Source organism: Callithrix jacchus, chromosome 16 (genome assembly GCF_049354715.1).
Source record: "Callithrix jacchus isolate 240 chromosome 16, calJac240_pri, whole genome shotgun sequence".
NCBI lineage: Eukaryota > Metazoa > Chordata > Mammalia > Primates > Cebidae > Callithrix > Callithrix jacchus.
In genome coordinates, this window is record NC_133517.1 from 28,881,477 (window position 1) to 28,902,345 (window position 20,869).

A 20,869-nucleotide genomic window follows, 5' to 3' on the forward strand; every position below is an offset into this window, starting at 1 on the left:
TGGTGTGGGACCTCATCTCTATAAACAAAAAAAACAACTCTTTGGTTCTACCCGGAGATTACCCTAAGACAAAAAATACCTGGCAAAACATTGATACTCATATATATGTAAAAGGATTTTTATAAACTATAAACTTGATTTCTCTCCAAAGTTCACTGATCCTAAACAAACTTACTAATCCAGAGAATTAGTTCCCAAAACCAGGAATAAAGAACTCAAAGAAATTCTATTTGTCTAGCAACTTGTGAATATTAAAAAGCAATAAATGATTGTGGTGCAGTAGTAGCAAAATAATCACCAAAGGACAGCTTTCACAATGCATCAGACCCTTGACACAAGTGAGGACCACAAACATTTTTACTTTCATTGTATGTACTTCATGTTACACTCTACATTGTTCACTAGTCTGAGATGATACATGACATACAGAGGAATGTTATTTATAAAATACCCAAAACCTTTCAAGTTTTTGCTCAATAATTTCACCATGTGCTCAGAAATAATTTACATCCCTAGGCACAAATTTCATTTCTTCCTTCACAATAACCATAATATGAAACAATTATTAGTATCTAAGTATTGCAAAAGATGCAAAAGAACACAAAAATGGAATGCAAGAGGAAAACAACCCATTTACATGGTAGTTTATAAACAAGCTAAGGCCTGAGAAAATGAATTTTAGAACTAAACTCAATTTTTTCCATAAACCAGTTATATTATCTTACCTACAAATCATGTATAAATACTTGTGAAACAGGCTTAGAATAAACCCATTTTGAATCACTCAGCACAGTTCAAAGACAAAAAGCTAAGATCTTTTGTAGAGAAAAGCCTTTTTTAAAATTTTTAATTTTTTTGCAGGGCTACCCCATAGGCTGTACGCCCTGAGTAGCTGAGAAAAGCCTTTTAAAAACCCAAGAGATGTCCTTCACACAATCTAAACTCTGATTTTGCATGTAATGGGCTATTGATTTGGCTCAATTTTATCACACACAGGACTTGCCACCATAGTGAAGGGAAGACAAAGGCTAACAACAAAAGAAATCACAAATACAACAACAATACATTTCAATTGAGAGCAGATACTGTTTATTAACTGACCAGCTTAGAAAAATAATCATGGAAGACACCTGAAAGGAAAAACAAAACCATTAAAAATCACTAAAATCACTTTAGGCAGCTAACAATTAACATAAACCAGACAGTTACAATTTCTGAAATCACCCAATTTCCATTTTTAAGACTCCCAAAACTGGGCTTTCCTTTCCTCCAGAAATGTCCTCAAAAGCAGTAAACAGACCAACTGTAATTGCTAAGATAGTTGATCCCTGCCCCCCCAACAAAAGCATTGATTAAAATTCAATCAACCCCCCATCAGTATTTAATGGAGAAAGTATTCAAGATTGCCACCACTTTTACTCTAGAGTTACTCAATCTTTCTTGGGATGTAGTCTCTCACCTTAGTTCATTCTTCTAATAAGCCTGTTGATCTGATCCTCCCTGTTGCCTGCATCTCCACCTTCTACAAAATGGGTGGTCTTTTTCTTCATTCCGCCCCGTGGGGAAGATAATTTAAAGGGCCACAGGAAGTTATTTGCTTCTTTGAAGCGTTTTCCAACAGTATAGATCTCATGAATCAGATCCTCCATGCAGATGATGCCATATTTTCCTAAATATTTTAAGGTTATTGAAGTTGCAAAAAGTTTCGAAATTATTATTAGACATTAGGGAACAGGACAAGACCAAATGTAGGCTGTGAGATAAAAACGTACCATGAGTTAACAAGGTAAATCTATGGCTTTATAGAGATTAAGGTTCAAGCTAATGAAACCATGCCTTATGTTTTCTTTAAGCTTAATCAAGAATCACAGGGAGTATGTGAAGATTCACAATAGTGAGAAATGTATGGCCACAAGAGGACAGGAAGTTATTGCATGGTCTAATATCAAACTTTCCAACAAACAGAACCTACCAAGAGATCGAGCAATCAGAGCGTTATCTGTCAAAGCAATTCGCTTCTTTTTGATCTTGCCATAACCACGTTTGTAGATTAGTTCATTTACTGACTTCAGATTTGGGTACCTGAAATGAAAAGGGAAACATAAATAAGGTTACCACTGTTAAAACATCTAAAATTCAGGATGTTATGTAGCCAATTTAGACTTACCCCCATGCAATATATGGCTCTACAATCCTCAGCATGTTAATTGAAGCCTTGTTGAGCTTCACAAAGGTTCCATTGAAGATTTGACGAAGGCGAAGAAGCTGCAACACCTTTCGGACCTTTGGGCTCACACCATTGATACTGTGGTGAAAAGGGACGAAAAAATACATTTGACTTTCATTGAAAAAAAAAAAAAAAAAAAATTTTTTTTTTTTTGAGACGAAGTCTTACTCTGTTGTCCAAGCTGGAGTGCAGTGGCCTTATCTTGGCTCACTGCAACCTCCACCTCCTGGGTTCAAGCCATTCTGCCTCAGCCTCCCGAGAAGCTGGGACTACAGGCAAGTGCTACCATGCCTGGCTAATTTTTTTATTTAGTAGAGACAGGGTTTCACTACGTTGGCCAGACTGGTCTTGACTCCTGACCTCGTGATCTACCCACCTCGGCCTCCCAAAAGTGCTGGGATCATTATAGCCATGAGCCACCGCACCCGGCCTCGAAATTTTTATTAATACTAACCATTATAGTTTTGAACATCAAGTCCTACCTAAACAGATAGGAATCCTCTCACTGAACTTCTGTATTCCACTAAAAGACTAAGAGAAGGGAGAGGAGCTTGGGGAACATGGCTTGCAACTAAACCATTTGATCACCACCTTCCTTGCTCTAGCTTCCCCCAAAATAGTTATACTTCAGTGTTTCAGAATCGGGGCTCTCAGAAATAACATGAAGTTTTTTTGTTTTGTTTTTTACCAGTGCTAACTCTCCCTTTCAAACCCAAATGAAGTAAAACTGAACTTACCCTCTGATCCTGATGACAAATGCCAGTTTGGGTTCTGCAGGTACATAGAAGTTGCCAGCTTTCCTTGCCATCCTCGCCATTCGAATTTCAGTTCTGTACATCTGCCTATATTCCTTGTGATAATGCTTCGCTTTTTCATAGATAAGCTTCCGCCTTGCCTTTCGAAGCTGAAAACCAATCACCAGTTATTCATGATTTTTAGTTCCCAAGCACAATAGCAATGCTAGTTATTAAAAACTAAAACACTTTTCCTTTAAATCTTTTCTTGCCATAGTATGCAATTACTAAAACCCACTACCTTTATTTAAGATTGTCACATTAGGGAGCTAAGCAATTACTCGGTACATGAGGAAACCTTGCCAAGAACATTCACCTCATTCTTAATCCCAACAAGGCATCTCCTTACATCCTAGTGCTTCAAAGAGTTTACTTACCATCTTTTGGGCAAACTTCTTTCTCAAGCGCTTGATCTTCAGCTCTGCGAAATTCCTTCGCTTTTTCTTAAGGGTTTCCGGCACAGCAGGAACCTTCTTCTTCTTCTCTCTAACGTTAACCAACGACAAATATTATCAACAGCTCAAAAAGTTCACAGCGCTGTATTACACCCGAACTGTGTACTGTCTGTTGTCAACAGAAATCCTTCACTGGCTTTAGCCACTCCTAACTTTACTTGCTCTAGCTTGCTACAGTGTACGATGCGCATTTTAACTTCATGTCAATAACCTTTAACACCAACCACATTGCCTAAAATGCAATCCCAAGTAAGATAACAGCAATACGCTTTTACCCATTCCAGCCAACAGGTCCGGCCTGCGACGACTAATTAAAAAAAAAAAAAAAAAACACCAACAGCCTCATAACAAAACGTACCAGCTGAAAGTCTGCGGCAAGGCACTGACCCCCACACTTAAGGCTTAAAAAAAAAAACCACCGCCACCTTGGTTCAAGTCTCGGGATCCACATGTTGAAAGCAAAGGCCTGTAGGCATGGAGGCCCAGGCCAACCACCAGCCAAGTACAAACCCAATTCAGAAGTTCTGCGCCTCCCCGAAATGCCCTCTACCGAGGACTGGGCTGTCAGCCAACCGACGGATTCCACACACACTGCACCCCGACATCTTGTTCCCGGAATCTCCAAAACCTCCGTCCTAAGGCCGCCTGCATCCCAACCCTAGCCTCAGGTCCCCACTGGTGTCACAAAACGTCACAAACAAACACGGAGGTGGGCAAAGGTGCCACCTACAACCAGAAAGAGAAAAACTGACACAAAAAGAATCCGGCTCTGAAGATGGAGAAGGATTCTCGAAAGAACAAGAAGGAACTTACTCTACACCCTCCATGGTTCCAGCCGGAAAAAGAGGAAGTCGGCGCATGCGCACTGTCCACTTAAAGACTGAGAAAGAAGCCCCGCGACTCACAGGTGTCTTAGGAAACGCCGGAAAAGAATCCAGAACTAAAAAGCCGCCTAGCAGACGCCAAATTAAGAACGCCCTGATTTAGCCTCTTCCAACCAACTTTCGGGTAAAACTTGTTTGAAGAAAATATATGCATTTGATTACACTTTTTAATCAACTCAAGAGCAAAGAGTGCTGACACCTTGGCGACTCGGGGTCCTAATCCCCAGGCTGCGCTGACAGAATAAGGCTCGGGTTTCTCCTCTTAATGTTCCCAAGACGAGCTTCACGAGGGCGAACTACAGATCCCAGCATACACCATTCCTCGCCCTCCCGGCCGGACGGCAACGCCAGACCGGGACCGCAGGCAAGCACCGCGGCAGCGGTTCCAGCCAGGAAAATGAGAGCCTTTTGGGCCATGTTCCAAACGGCTAGCTGCAATTCGAAGTCACTTTTGGCCGCCCTCCCGTTCCTTGCCGCGGTAGTCGCAGACTACACCCCCTTCGCCGCGCCGCGAGGTCCTTGTCGCTCCAGCCCTTAGGGCTGTCTTCGCGGCGCCTGATCGCAGGCGGGGCAGTCCGGAGTGCCCTGGTTAACGAAAAGTGGCGATCCAGGGACCAGCGGGGACCGCACGGCTGGAGGAGGATGGCCGGGGCTCTGCTGACCGCCGAGATGGGCAGGCGGAGGCCGGGACACCTCACGGGAGGGGGCGTGAGCTGCGAAGGGAGGTGCGAGGAGGGCTGAGGTTGTGGCCACGGTCGTGTGAGAAGGGCTACCCCGCTCCGCTCCGCGAACCGCTGGCGGGCGGGGGGCTGGGCCGGGGGCGGGGTGCGCCCGGGGGCGGGGAGGCCGGGCGGAGGGAGGGCCGATGCCGAGGCTGCCGCGGGCTCTTCCCGGTCGTGGGTTATATAGCGCGGAGCGTGGAGCCAGCTCAGAGCCGGCCCGGAGCGCTCCGACTTGCAAGCGGCTCTGCGCTGCGGAGCGGGTTGCCCGAGTGACAGCCGCTGGGAGTGCAGGGGGACGCGAGCCCTCGGGGGCAGCTGCAGGGCGTTGGGCAGCGCTCGCTTGCGCCGATCGAGTCTTCCCTTCCCGGCGCTCCGCCGCCCCGCACCCCCACTCTCCCACCCTCTCGCAACTTGGGTCGAGTTGACAACTCCCGCGGCGGCCCGCTGGCCCGTGCCACCTCCGCTGCGCACCCCTCCCCCGGGGTGAGAGGGAGCCGGCGCGCGGGCTCCGGGGACTGTCGGGCGGCAGCGGCTTGGCCATGAGGGCAGCGCGCGTAGCTTGACTCGCGGCTGTCACTGCCACTGCAGCGGAGCCGGCCGGCCGAGCGCTGCGGGACGGTCGGGCGGCTGCCGGCAGGAGGCGCCGAGCCGGGTGACTGCCGCGGCGGGCACAGTCCGGGGCCACCGCGCCGAACCCGGGCAGGAGTGGCCCCGCGCAGACAGGGAGCGGCGCCGCGCACTCCAGCCCGGCGGGCACCTCGGAGGCGGGGCGGGGCGCAACCTTCTAATCCCGGCCTCTGTGACAAGCGCCCAGGGGCCGGGAGCCCGACTGCGGGGCTCGGGGTGGGCGCAGACTCAGGCACTGGGCTCGTGCGGGGCCCCAGGCGTCGCGATGAACATCGTGGTGGAGTTCTTCGTGGTCACTTTCAAAGTGCTCTGGGCGTTCGTGCTGGCAGCAGCGCGCTGGCTGGTGCGGCCCAAGGAGAAGAGCGTGGCGGGCCAGGTGTGTCTCATCACCGGCGCCGGCAGCGGCCTGGGCCGCCTCTTCGCTCTGGAGTTCGCCCGGCGCCGGGCGCTGTTGGTGCTCTGGGACATCAACACGCAGAGCAACGAGGAGACGGCGGGCATGGTGCGCCACATCTACCGCGACCTGGAGGCGGCCGACGCCGCCGCGCTGCAAGGTAACCCGGACCCGCGCGGGAGCATTGTTGGGTCAAGCCTCTCCCCACCCCGCGCCCTACTACGGCAGGCCCCAATCCCCGCTATCGAGGAAAGGAAACACCCCACCGGTCTTCTGGGAGATGGGTGGAATTTGCCCCTTGATAAAGGAACGCTATCTCCTCTGTATTAGCAGGGGGAAGGTGCCCAGTCCTCCCGGAGGTCAGGTCTCTTAGTGGACCATTGGGGGATTTCCTAAGCCCTTTGACGGTAGGGAAGGCGGAAGGAACTTGGTACCCCAGGGTTGGATCCCAGAGAAACGTCTCGCTCCGACTTAACAAGGGGCGCGATGGGAAACTAAAGTGTCTCTGGGAAGTTCTGACTCGACTGAAGAAACGTCTGTTACTGTGGACTGAACTCCTTAGACGAGGGCAGTATTGATGGTTTCATTATAACTTTGGCCCGAGGAACAACAGAATTACATTGTTTCGCCAGCGATAAGTGCTTTAGTTACACTCCCTGAGCGGGATGGAAAAACGCCTTGCTTCCTAAGAGAAAGCGCTTGGAGGATTTAGGGTTCGTTGTAAATTTCTTTCATGTTTTTGGTCACCCCAGGAAATCTGCATTTCTGTATACTTGTTAACTAACCTGAGCTCGAGTTTTTTTTTTTTTAAGCCAAAGCAAAGCCCATAACCAATCATAAGTATTGGTATGGGAAATTTGATAATGGCTTTTGCTTTTTAACAGAATTTTTCATTTTTAGGGAAAACATTTACCTGTACAGAGAAAATTGACTTGGGCACGACTTCTCCCCTGTATTGATAATTTATCACCAAACTTATTGATACCAGCGTTTTTAATTTAAGGGTGAAAATGTTCCATTTTCACTGGTGATATGGAGGGGTAACAAATACAGATTTTTGTGCTCCCTGCCAAAACCTAAAAGATACCGATTTTGGTTTTTAAATTGTCAAATTCTTATGTGGTAAAATTGTATATTTACCTATAACTTGATTTGTGAGAATACTTCTCAGAGGACTTGGCTACTCCAGTGAGAACAAACCAGTGATGCCTACTTCTTCATTAGAAATTGTGGATTCATTTCTTGGCTTTGGATGCTTTCAGATTACTAATTGCAGTTTTGATTTGTGAACCTTAAAGTGAGTTTCCATTTTGAGGGTTCTCATAATAAAGAATAAGAGCTGTTTCTGGCCACTGTTTCCCCCAAAAAGAGGAGTATGTAGTGTGTGTGTTCTCTGAACTCTGGGCTGAGATCAGTTCTTTGCAGGTGTCTTTAGCTCCAGGAAGCTGATCCCATGTGGTCTACTTGTATTGGGGTTGTCACAATTACATGACTTTCCCCTCAGCAGTTATCCAGTAAATTGCTGTAATTCCCAGAGATTTCATGAGAGGAAAGCAGCTGTAAGCTCAGTCGTTGGCAAGCCTTGCGGCATTAGAAATTTGAAGCTCACTGTAGTATTTTTGTTTTGTGTGATCTTTGTCCTACTGATCACCATGTGACTCACTTTCTGCACTCCCTTCTCTTTTCCATTTTTTTCTCCTCATCTGGACTTCTGAGGACAGCTGGGAATGGTGAGGAAGAGATTCTGCCCCACTGTAACTTGCAGGTTTTTACCTACACCTGTGATGTGGGGAAGAGGGAGAATGTCTACCTGACAGCTGAAAGAGTGCGCAAGGAGGTTGGCGAAGTGTCGGTCCTGGTCAATAATGCTGGTGTGGTCTCTGGGCATCACCTTCTGGAATGTCCTGATGAGCTAATTGAGAGAACCATGATGGTCAATTGCCATGCACACTTCTGGGTAAATATAAACATTCTTGTTTTCTTTGCTGGGCCCTTCTCAGTGAGAAAGTTGGGAAGGAGAGAGACTTCAATGTCAGCCTGAAAGCCACCTGTACTCTTTCACTACCAGATCTCCTTAGCTCTTCCCTGTGGTGAATTGCAGTGTATGCTGGTTACTATTTAGTTGTTTGTCCCCCACCCCCATCCCCAAACTCAGTAGATTTGAGAGGGCAGAGGATTGAACATTTTGAACTAGTTTGAAAGATTGCCATAAAAATAACAAGAGGGAGCGTAAAACCCTGGGTTTGTTTATTTTACTTTCTGTTGAGTTTATAAAACATTGGTTGTTCTTATGAATTCCTGAAGTCAGGATTTAGGCTTCCAAATTACTGCTCAGCCACATTTTAGAAAGTGCCAGAGATTCTGAAGTCAGCATTTGTGGTCTGTTGGGAGTGGCCAGGCCACCCTGGCAGTCACATCGCATCCCCTGACCATCTATCCACAGGGTCCAGGACATCTTCCTGTTGGAGGACACCTCAGGACTCTCTTAGGTTAGACGGTGTCTTGCAAATATCAACCTGATAGGACTCTAGAGAGGGAAGTAGGGTGATGAAACCTGGTAAGCTGGAGATTTAAACAATGTCCACTTCTAACCACTAAACAACGTCAACATCTACAGAGGGGAACAGGGCCTTCTGCTGCTTTAGGGGCAAAAGTAACCCTGGTTTTTCAGCTCAACTTGTCTTCAGTAAAGGTAGGTGTGACTCTCCCCTATAACCCTGTACACTGCTTACCCACTTTATGCTCTTTTTCCTCGCAGTATTTTCCCTTTACTTTTGTAGACAGGTAAGATTCAATAAAGAAGGAGTAAAGAAATAGGGTTCTACTTTTTTTTTTTCCATAGGCGGATTAGCCTTCTAATAGAACACAGCAAAGAACCGTTTCTCCTAAATAGGTCACATTAAACCTCATTAATTTTTTAGCAACTGCTTAAAAACTTAATCTGGCTTTAGAAGTACTTATTCAAATGTCGTTCCTCAAACATCAAACCTTTTCTCTGCTCTTGGAGGAAGCTTATTTTAATGTTTTATTTCTAAACATAAACTTTATTGTATTTTATTATTTATTTATTTATTTATTTATTTATTTTTGAGATGAAATTTGGCTCTTGTTGCCCAGGCTGAGGTACAATGGCACGATCTCAGCTCACTGCAACCTCTACCTCCTGGGTTCAAGCAGTTCTCTTGTCTCAGCCTCTCGAGTATCTGGGACTGCAGGCATGTGCCACCATGCCTGGCTAATTTTGTATTTTTAGTAGAGACAGGGTTTCACCATGTCAGGCTGGTCTGGAACTCTTGACCTCAGGTGATCTGACCGCCTCAGCTTCCCAAAGTGCTGGGATTACAGGCATGAGCCATTGCACTCGGCCAACATGAACTTTATTTAATTCATTTCCAAACCTCTAGGAATGAATATACAAATGACCTGACCTAACTTATCTATGTTTTAAACAAGCCAGGAACTGAATTAAAGACCTTCGTGTTGCTGGGTCCCCAGGAACAGGCAGCAGGTGTCAAAGGGGTGGGTTAGATGAGTAAAAGGCAGTTCAACCAAATAAACTTGGCATAGAGTTTATCAATTCCATGTGTGTTTATGATTAATCCTGAGTAAAATAACTACCATTTGAAATGAAATACATACATAAGTGGGAGGCAGAGTGTCATTTTCATATTTGAAGAATGGTAAGGATGAAGCTGCCGTAAAAACTGCGGTTGATTTAAGTCAGCCTTAAACGGTTACAGCACTGTTGGTAGGTTCATTATGAACCACAGACACTGACTGGGATTGCTTTCTCCAGTAACCTTTGACTAAGATCATGCAGGATTACCTAACTCTAAACTTTTACCTACAGCCAGTATTCTGAAGTTTAGCTATCTTGTCTACTTTCTCTGCATGATTGTTTTGCTGAATTGTAAAATTTCAAATGTAATCAAGTTTTTTAAGAAACCCCATACAATCTGCTGTTAAATACTTAAAACAAGAAAGCAGATCCAGGAAGACACTGGATAAAATAAGTGCTAACTTACTGTCTTTTTAATATTAGGCTACTTTTTAACATAAGGAGGAAATCAAATCAAATCTCTAAATAGAAAAATTATTCTGGACCTGAATCTGTATACCAAGAAGCACCTTCCTAGAGTCATCACTGTGCTTTGAGATGTTGCTCAACCACACAATTTAGGGAGTTCTTGGAAGCCTTGATGGTAATGACGTCACTTTGTATTAAAATATGGGAGTCTCCTGAATTCTCCAGCTGTTTTTCCTCTAAGCATCTAAACTTAAGAATTTATTTTCAGTATTGAGTCAGAAAATTCATTTTAGAGTTGGAATTTCTGACTTCTTGCTGAAATTTGCAAATCTTTTGAGAAGTTCTGATTCAGCAACCAAAATTTAAAAGAAAACGCAGTATAATTTTTTTTTTTTTTGGGATGGAGTCTTGCTCTGTAGCCCAGGCTGGAGTGCAGTGGCGTGACCTTGGCTCACTGCGACCTTGGCCTCCTGGGTTCAAGCAATTCTCCTGCCTCAGCCTCCCGGGTAGCTGGGACTACAGGCACACACCACCACGCCCAGCTAATTTTTTTTTGCATTTTTAGTAGAGACGGGGTTTCAGCATGTTGACCATGATAGTCTCAATCTCTTGACCTCCCAAAGTGCTGGGATTACAGGCTTGAGCCACCACGCCCAGCCAACACAGTATAATTTTTACAGTGAATTTTTTAACGAGTTAAGGAATGTTGTAAGAGCCACCTGAATTCAGCTTCCCTTCCAGTAGTCCTCTTAGGCAAAATGTTGGTGGCAACTTTTCAAAGATGTGTTGATATTGGCATATGCTATTTTCTTTCCAGAAAAAATAATATGAGTGTCTTTTTACTGTATCTGGGTGTGGAAAAGAAGTTACCCCATGCATTTTTAAAAGTCCATCAGCTGAGCAAAGAACTGTTCAGTCATTTGAACAGATCATCCTGAGCCAGATGTTTAAGTAACAGTTAATATCTGTTTTCATAAATAACAAATAGTATGTTCATCCTGACTCAGAGCAAAAGTGAGTGAAATAGAAAACCATGTGGACTTTCACTGAAAAGCTGTGGGCACTCCCAAACCAGTCTGCATACTATTCCCCCTACCTGAAACACCCTCCTCCATTCCACGTGTCTTTTAAGGCTTAGCTGAAGTTCTCAATATAACCTTTCCTCCCTGCTGCAGCACTTCTGGCCTTTTTGGATACTAGAGTTTGTAAGAATCCAGAGACCTTTTTGTTTTCCAGTGAAGCAGGGGTTAAATGACTTGTCTAAGGTTTTTCTTTTCTTTCCATTAATCTGTCACAGGATTTGTTGTCATTCTCCCAAAGTACATGGCAAGCTGTCTGAAGGCAGTTTGTTGTATACATCTTTCGTTTTCCTCTGCCTGGAACAAAACTCTGTTCTTAAGTCACTCAATAAATGTTTGATAATAATAGGCTTAAATGTTTAGAAGATAACCTATTCAGATAATACTCACATGGGTGTATATTCTGAGGTTTTAAAGGTAAGCATTATGGTCTGGGCGTGGTGGCTCATGCCTGTAATCCCACAACTTTGGGAGGCCAAGGCAGGTGGATGACTTGATGTCAAGAATTTGAGACCAGCCTGGCCAACATGGAGAAACCCTATCTCTACTAAAAATACAAAAAAAATAGCCGGGTATGATACTGTGAGCCTGTAATACCAGCTACTCAGGAGGCTGAGGCAGAGGTTGCAGTGAGCAGACATCGCACCACTGCACTCCAGCCTAGGTGACAGAGTGAGACTGCATCTCAAAAAAAAAAAAAGGAAAAAGGTGAGCAATATGTTGGACTAAAGCTGTGTAAGACCATTATTGCAAAACAGGGTTGGCTTATATTTTCTTTTGCTTTCCTGCATAACTTTTCATTCTCCCTGTCCCACAGGTGTTCTCATTTTTACTGTAGTGTATTAGAACTCTGCTCATTGGTGTGAGGCTAGTGACTCTGAGAAGGGTGGTGTTGGTATGCCAATTTGAATCAAGCTCACATTGAATGTGTAACAGCCATTTATATTTACCAGTGATCAACCCTCAAAAAGAGAACCCCCATAGCAATTCTTTCCTTTCTTCTTAGCCACGTACCATTTCTGTACCCTTTGGAAGCCTTTCCTCAGCGTGGCATAATTCTATACAGCCTTCCAGTCTGTTGTGACACTTCATCTTCCAATGTTGTTCCATCACCAGTAGCTCTCCTAGGAAGCTTCTCCTGGTCAACAGTCAAGAAGTGATAGATTTGGGGTAGGTTCTAGTCAGCACAATCTACTGTGAAACACTCAGTACAAGACCATGGAAAATGAATGCACTATCATGCACTTTCACACTAGCATAGAAATTACTCATGTGGGCTTTCCGTATCTGGGTGAGATGTAAAAACTTGAAAGATACCTCTCGGGCGGGGCATAGTGACTCAATCCTGTAATCCCAACACTTTGGGAGGCCTAGGAGGGTGGATCACTTTTACCCAGGAGTTCAAGACCGACCTCGGCAACATAACTAAACCCTGTCTCTACCAAAATACAAAAATTAGCTGGATGTGGTAGCAGCATGTGCCTGTAGTCCCTGCTCCTGAGGAGGCTGAGGTGGGAGGATGGCTTGGACCCAAGCGATGCAGATTGCAGTGAGATCACAACACTGTACTCCGGCTTGGGTGACAAGAGCCAGACCCTATCTCAAAAGGAAAAGAAAAATACTTCTCTGTATTCTACTTTGAAATATGGAGCGCTGGTCTCCATGCAAACCCATGCTTCCCTCAAAATATTAACATTGCTTTACTTGTTATTTTTTAAGAGGAGTAGAATCTAAGCTCGCTATTTCTAAAAGCCAAAGTTTATGTGTAGATCCTTTTTTGACCAAAGAGCTGCATTTGGCCTTTAAACGTGAGCAGCAAATTGATTCCTGCTTAACCAAAAGGGGGAAGCAAAAGCATTTACCTCCAGGCCTTTTATGTTCTGAAGAATTTTTGCATGGTAAAGGACTAAATCTGTCAAATAGCTAGTAGGTAATTTACTTCTATTGATATGGTAGTCAGACAAGATAATTGGTAGTTAATTAATAGACCACTTAACTTAAAAGGTTTCACAGTTTTAAAATACTAATTACTGAATTAAGCATTTATCTATATCCAAATGTCTAAAGTCTATTTAGTTAAAATCTATCCAGGAAAAGTAAAAGCCCACCAGCTAGATCTGAGTAATGTAGCACTTAAAGACATTAGTGCTATGGTTGTACCTAATATCTCATGAATGGTCCCTAATCATTAATGTTTAGGTTCGTATGTGATTTACTGGTTTTTAATCGCACATACTGCATTATTCTGTTCTCTGGTTAGAGAAACCTAGTTTGTTCAAGGCTTCTTAGATTTAGAATTTGAAAAATCATTTCTAAAGTATTCATAAAAATATTTGGCCAGTATTTCTTCCTCCTGACCATAATAACTGTAAGACAATAAAGAGTATTGATTCCCTATCTTAAGCTGGCCACTAAACACTTGGAATTCACAGCCCATTTTTAAAAGTCTCCACTAGGACTGGTTTCTGTTATTAAATATATGTCATAAGTATTAAAATGTTTGAACTTTAGAAGTACTTTCAATGTCTTAAACAGAGTTTTAATTTGACATGGGGTAAGCACACTTTATCTTATTCTTGTAGTCACAGTTGAAAACTGAGTAAAACATCTCTTTTGTGATAGCAGCGGCTTGATACCTGGGACTGTGTACCTATATGCAAAATAGGATCACATGCTCATTGAACTCTGAGTTTCTGTATTTGATATCTTACATGCTGGGCCCAAATCTACTGCTACTAGAAATCAAAATCTATGACATGATAAAATATCACTTAACGCAGCTGTTTTGAATAGGGGACCAGATGCTGTATCAGATAAAAAGTTCCCCAACATCTTCGATGTGTTCTAATCTATGTCTGTTTATCTCAGTTGTTTAAAAAATACTGCTTAATAACCAATGTTGTAATTTCTAACCTGAATGAAAAAAAAATAGCAATGCTCCCCTCATTGCCAAATCCTGTGTGTAGCTTTGTCTTTCTATAGAATGTGACCCTCTTGACCGTCTCCTTGAAACTCAAGTGCTTTAGCTTCCATGATAAGCCCACTTTGTCCTGCTTCTCTGTCTGCCTTCAGAATCCTTTAAGCCTCCCCACCTCTGAATTGTAATGACTGTTTAGTATTGTATGCTCAGACCTCTTTTCACTCGGAACCTCCAGGTAGCTAGGTAATCTATTTCAGTGACTTCAACTGTGATTTCTAGGATAGTTCTCAAGTTCATACAACTACCTTGACTGCTCCACACACACTCTTAAAGCAGCATGTCACAAAACTGAACAAACTCCTCTTTCTTTGCTCCTTTTTATGGTCACCAGGCTTAGAAACATCAGCATTATGTTCACCTGCTCAGCCTGCACACATTCATGGGTCCCCAAATCCCAACTATTCTCTTGCCCCACTGTGTTCCAATATATCCCTCCTTTCCTTTCCTATTTCCTCCTGTGGGCCTCCATCACCTCTTGCCTGGACTCTTAAAAGTGCCTGTGATCCTCTTTTTCTGTGTTCATTTTTTGCTTTCCAACCTAGGGTCATCTAAGCAGCCTTGAGTTTATCTGCCTGCTTCAAACCCTTGTTTGACCATATTGTTCACAGCGTGAAGTCCAGGCTCATTAGCATGGCATCCCGGGCCTTACAAAGCTGATTTCCACCTGCTTTTCCAGGTCAGAACCTATTTTATCCCCTCATCTACTGTAAACTTCAGACGGGCTGGACTCTTCACTGTTCCTGGGGAGAGCCTTGCACATTACACTTTACACACGAGCCTCTGCTTGGCTGTTCTGCTATTTGAGTCTTGTTTTACTTGAAGACAGCAGAAGTTGAATAGTTCAGAAAAAATCTATCACTACTCCTGAGAAAGAAAAGCACATATTCAAAATATTTTCATGTTCACTTAATAATATCTTTATATATTAAGGTGGCAGTCCCTGTAAAATAGCCATGAAATTCTTGGCTCAGGGAATGGCCCTTTCTTGTTTGATCATGTAGTGAGTTGTGCCATTTATCTCAATTCCTGGAAGGAAGCAAAGTCGGTATTTGTTCTTTTCTGCCTCATTATCTCTACATCCCAGGCTTTATCCATTATCTGCCCAAATAGAAATTAATCTATAGGATATGTCAAAGTGGAAGCATTGTGTAGCCCATGCTAATGCTAATACTAACTGAATAGCTTTCTCAAAAAGACTGAATGCAGAGTGCCCCGGCTGAGTCTTTAGCCATTCATTGCGGTATTGGGTCATTATGAACCCTATAGTTAATACTTAACTGCTCACACTCTGCTTATTCTCTTCTCTTACATTTGTTCTTACTCTGATCTTGCTTCAGATTTTCAAGATCTTTGGCAAATTCTAGTGAATCGGATTTAGTAACTTGAATATATCTAAGCCATGACAATCAGAAAATTTAATAGCCTCACTTGAGAGTTAGAAGAATTTTAAGTACGAAACTCCTTTACATTTAAGTTTTTTCTTGAGTTGAGAAATATTAATAGCAAATTTATCTAAAATTTCTGCTTTCAGAAACTAAAATTAACCTGTTTCAATTATGATAAGTAGTCTATTTGCATGTGTCTAACCCAGAGATTTACCTACGTGGATAAATGTACAGATGACATGGTATGTTTGTTTGCTTGTTTTTGTATGCTCAGTAATAAGTAGAAGACGTGACTATGGTGCAGCTACAGTCACTGGACCTGGGAAAGTCCGAAATACCCAGGATGTTTTTGGACCCCCAAACTTGTACTATGCTGAAGTTCCACTAGGGGGTGTACTGGCAGGGTGGATTTGTATCTTATTTCCTGCACATAGAACCAGTGTTTTCTGGAGAGAAAGGGCCTTTTGTAACTAATCTTTGGAGTATGACAAAATCTAATAGTCCTTAAGAAATAGAGAACTATTTCCTGCCTCAGCTGAATGGGTTAAGTCCAATGTTTTGAGCCTGTAACTCCAGAGATCAGATTAAAATGTGTTAATCTTTCTTATCAGAAGCTAGTATGGTAGTTAGCTATTCAGAGAACTAACATGTCTAGATTCTATCACTGACCTAGAAGCTCTTTAGGACATATAGACATAATTGGAAAATAACTCAGAATTCTGATTCTTTCTAAAGCATACAGCTGGTCCCCATAATAGGTGGCCTTTGGAAACTTTCCTGTATCATGAATTATCATTCTGGGAAGATACCATGGTTCAGAACCTAGGCTGGCAGAGCATAGCCTAGGGATTCAGTCACATTTGCCTTGACATTACCTGGCTGGCCAGTTTCAGCCAACTGCATCCCTGGGTTTACACAGGTCTATGCCATCTCACACTGAAGGGGATTCGAAGGCACGGACACCTTTTCATCTGGTCTGAAGGAATGCTAACGTTTTTTTATTTTAAGAGCTTCCCCAGTGTATTTCATTCTTGAATTTTTTTCTTCTTCTTTACTTTATTTGTCAATTCTCTTAAAATTCAAGTTCACATCTGTCAAGGACCATTTTCCTAAATGCTCTGAAACTAGAATGAAGTGAGCCACGGGAGAAAAAATGAATATCCTCTTATAATCATCATAAAACTTTCAGCACTGCAGCAAATGCTGCTAGAATATTTAACAAGTAAGGGCAATTACTGCCGCAACCTTGAGTGCTGTCAAATTAGCCCCTTACAATGACAAGCCACTTACAATGAATTCACATTTGGAAACAAAACATTACTTGGTCTGTGAAACTTTCAAAGATCACACAAAGATGTGTGAAAAGTAGCAGTGGTGTTAACATTGTGTTTTTTGGTTTTGAGAAAAACCACAAGTGTTTCTTATATGCTGCTTGCATAACATGTGACTTTCTTGCCTTTCCTTCAAATTGCTTAGTACTGGAATTTTTGAATATTAACATGGTTCTGCCTCTTAGTGTTATCCTGAACAATAGGGCTCAAAATAACGTAAGTGTAACTTATGTAAACACATGGGTATTTTGAGGACCAGTGAAACTTAAAATTCAAAGCCTGAATTTTCCCACCTGCAAGTTGTAATTAACATACCGCCCCCTACTGATTTCTTAAGGGTTTTTTATATGGGCTAGTTCTACAGTCTCTTGGGAAAGAGAAGTATAAGGTATAACAAATTATTCTTTTTTCTTTTTTTATAACAAATTATTTTTTAATGATTTTGTATTGTATTATTTTTATTACGTTTGCTGGACTTTTCAAGTGTTACAATTTTTATTTATAATGGTCATTTTCTGCCTGTAGTTAAGCAGAGCTAAATAAGAAGGATTAGAAAAGACGTGGTGTTGAAGAGTTTTGATGTTTTCCAGCATCATCTAGGACTTGGGATGAAAGGAACTAAGCGACTGAAGCAACTGCTTAGCAATGTTTTTTGAGACTTCTTTTCTTAGGTCAAATACCATGTTTTGACCGGAAGTGTGGTCTGGCTGTGTGTGGAGGGCAGGGAGGACTGGGAGCCATACATAGTAAGAACCAGGATTTGCAGGAACTTGAAGAAACAACCTAACCAAAAATTGATAGCACTTATAACAAAAATAATTTCTAAATATATGCTTGATGAGCCTTATGTGCATTTACTGAGGTTTTATATAGCACTTACATTTACAAAGCCTTTTCATAAACATTTCTCTTGTTTGAGCCTCACAGCAACTCTGAATTAAGGAACAACCCCAGAGGGGTAAAGGGATGTCCCTAAGGTTACTGCCAGGGAAAGAAGCAGCCAGGACCCAGACCTTCAGCCTAGGCTTTCAGGTTAGAGCTTGTACAAATACTTAGCTGTGGGCTACCAGTTCAAAGCTCCTGGTACAGTAAGTAGATTTTCTTATGAGTCACTTATGGGTTTTACCCCGTGGTATAATGTAAGAATTAATCTTCAAATGTTGATTTTTTTTATTAGCCTGGTTAGTTTAGCAATAACTTATTAACCCTAGCTTAATATTCCCAGAAAGCTTGCTCTGTAGATTAGACAAACATGTAAAATTCAAGCCTGAAGAACCAATACCACACTAGTATTGTATTACCAAAGCCCAACTTGTATGTTTCTGGTCCTTCTCTGTAGTTTCCCATAGCTTGTATTGGAGGGAGTTCTTTCCTTGAGAATAGTGTAGTGCATTCTTGGTCACAGGCTTCCTTCCTTCTCTTTCTAGTTCGCCTATCAGCATTGACAAACTGTATACAGAAAAGTCACGAATGGAAAGGGCTCTTCCACAAGGACTGGCTGAACAAAGTTCTATGAATAATTGGTACCAAAATATCAGTTAAGCATGGTTTTAGTTTAGTTCATTTTGTTAGCTTATCTCCCAACAAAATGTAAAACCTTTATTCTGTTATATAATAATCTTATGGGATCAGAATTCCAGATAGCTTCATAAGCTTTGCTTTTTAAATGTTAATCATGGATTTTCAGAATTGTGCAGTTTGGGCCGCTGATAAAGTGTCCAAACTTATGGTCCAAGCTTGTGATTTATAAAGGGGTAATTTTTCCCAAAATGGGGTTTTCTCACAGGCTTACCAGGGTATAACAAAAGCCTCTGTGGTTCACTTGTCCAAGGTAAAGTTGGAAAGTCAATGAAGGAAGTGCCAAGGCTGATGGGGTCTACAGTCCCTGTCTTGAAAGCTTAAGCCTTCAAAACCTCTGTGGAGTGGGGGGAAGGATTTGAAGTCTTTTCAGGTTTCTTCTTTGCGAACCTTTGTTCTAATGGAATTGGGTGGCTTGCTAGTGTTAAAAATGGATACAAGGCAAATAGACATAGTCCATAAAGTCCCGTGGTCATCCATACAAAGCACTAGGTGCTCTTGATGTTGATTTGAATTAGCCTTTACCTGATAAATGCTAGCGGGAGGGGGCACTGGGAACAAAAAGAGGATAAATTATTCTGCCTGTTTCGCTGAACTCTTAGGAGAGTTGATCTGAAGCCACATGAGGTTGGGAGTAGATAGATTGCTAGGCTCACTCTAGAACCTTGTTCTCTGCTCGGAGTCCCGAGTAGCCGCAGCAGCACCACCTAACTACTGAATCCAAGTCTGCATTTGATTCAGAGCCCAGGTGATTCCTATGTGTGTGTGCATCAAACTCTGAAGTGGAACTACTTTCCCACTTTTTCAATATTCCATCTCTCCCCAACCTACACAACTTTTTTTCTTTCCTGAGCTAACCAGCCCTTTAGGAATCTTGTACCTAGGAAGATGTCAGATGGTGCACTCTGGGGACCACTCTGATCTAGGTTTATTTTTTTAAATTTTGATTCAGGTCCAGTGTCTGAAAGGAAAAGTCCAGGTGCCCTTTAGCTCATGCTTCCTGGTAGTTGCTGACCACAGCAACTTAGGTGGAGTTTTCACAGCCCTAAGCACCACAGCAGAAAGTCAGGTCCAGCCAGTGAAGAACTGTGTGACATTGCTAGATAATGGAAGGAATGGTGTCTCACTTACATTTGTTGTGCTTAAAAGGGAGTTTTCTTTTTTCAGTTCTCATAATTTAGTAGTAATATTTTAGGTAGTTTAACCAGAGTTGTGATTGGTAAGTGATTGGTGCGATCTTTTATTACATTTCAGTATTGTTCCTCTGTGAGGTAGCTAGAATATATGAGACTTGTGGGATCAGTATTATGGTCCATTAAAGGTACTTCTTTATTTCATGGTGGATTGGTGATTTAAATATAGAAACTAAAAGTGTTGATGTTTTGTGCCCATATTTAAGTTACTGGCTTTTATTTTTTTCCAATTTCCAGCTCAGAATCTACCCCAAACCTAGGAAAATGTCATTACAATATAAGAATGAAAACTTAAGGGAAAATCATCACTGCATTATATGGGACTGACTTTGCTAATGTGCATGTTCTTTCTAGTGAGTGGATCTCCTGTGGGTGATTTTGCTCCCAGGGGACATTGGTAACATCTGGAGACATTTTTCTTGTCAGACTATTGGAGCAGCTACTGGCATCTAGTGGAAAGAGGTCAGGGATGCTGCTTACGCATCCTTCCATGCATAGGGCAACCTATGGCTTAAAATTACCCAGCCCCAAATGTCATGGTGCAGAGATTGAGAAATGCTGTTCTAGAACACTGGTTCCCAAACTCAGCTACAAATGGGAGCCTCCTGAGGGACGTTGCCTCCTGATGCCTGAGTCTCCCCATTGGAGATTCAGGTATAATTCGTCTGGGATGTGTCCTGAACGCCAGGAGAAAAAGCTCCCCAGGTGATTCTAATGTAGCAAACCACTGATTTACAGGAATGTTGTTGTCTGCAATCTTTAAAATCCTTTAAAGGAGTTTCACAAAGGTTTATTTTTGTTTTCAACAATGCCTATCCCAATATAGGTACCTCACAGACCCTCATATATATTGAGTGAATTCTAAGTTGTAACAGTGCATGTTTAAAAACAGAATAAGTTTTCAGGTGTAATCTCTTGAATATACTTACCCTTCATTTAGGTAAACATTTTAATTTTTTTAAAGACTTCACAGTAAGCAAAGCAGGGAAGAATTTGAACTATTTACACTTAGGAATTACGGGGGTTGATGATCATGGGGACATTGAGAGCTGTGCTGTTGGAACAGGATCTAAGAAGTCTGCCACTGCAGATGGCCTGAGCAGTGGCTAGGCTCATATGCATGTGTTTATGTGTCATGGAAGTAGTTACTGGTCACTAGAGCAGAACCGAAGCCTCTGCCCTTTGGAATATCT

At 42.6% G+C, this 20,869-nt stretch overlaps 2 protein-coding genes across 3 annotated transcripts in view; one reads left to right on the forward strand and one right to left on the reverse strand.

The window, feature by feature from the left end:
- Window positions 1-339: 339 nt before the first annotated feature.
- Window positions 340-4,329, reverse strand: RPL7 (ribosomal protein L7). 2 transcript variants are annotated; one of them, XM_002758995.7, is made up of 7 exons: window positions 4,290-4,329; window positions 3,399-3,507; window positions 2,965-3,131; window positions 2,168-2,305; window positions 1,973-2,082; window positions 1,460-1,669; window positions 340-1,130 (listed from the first exon to the last, which is right to left on the reverse strand). In XM_002758995.7, exons 1-6 carry the CDS (start codon window positions 4,301-4,303, stop codon window positions 1,461-1,463), a joined length of 747 nt encoding a protein of 248 aa, XP_002759041.2. In that variant the 5' UTR covers window positions 4,304-4,329; the 3' UTR covers window positions 340-1,130; window position 1,460. The 2 variants fall into 2 exon arrangements, with proteins under 2 accessions (XP_002759041.2, XP_054102661.1); XM_054246686.2 differs by having other exon boundaries at window positions 4,229-4,329.
- A 961-nt stretch (window positions 4,330-5,290) lies between these two features.
- RDH10 (retinol dehydrogenase 10) overlaps window positions 5,291-20,869 on the forward strand; it is a 30,336-nt gene continuing 14,757 nt past the window's right edge. Inside the window, exons 1-2 of the mRNA XM_002758996.6 lie at window positions 5,291-6,263; window positions 7,825-8,060. Coding sequence (XP_002759042.1) covers window positions 5,975-6,263; window positions 7,825-8,060 — 525 coding nt within the window. The 5' untranslated portion in view covers window positions 5,291-5,974. The remainder of the gene's footprint in view (window positions 6,264-7,824; window positions 8,061-20,869) is intronic.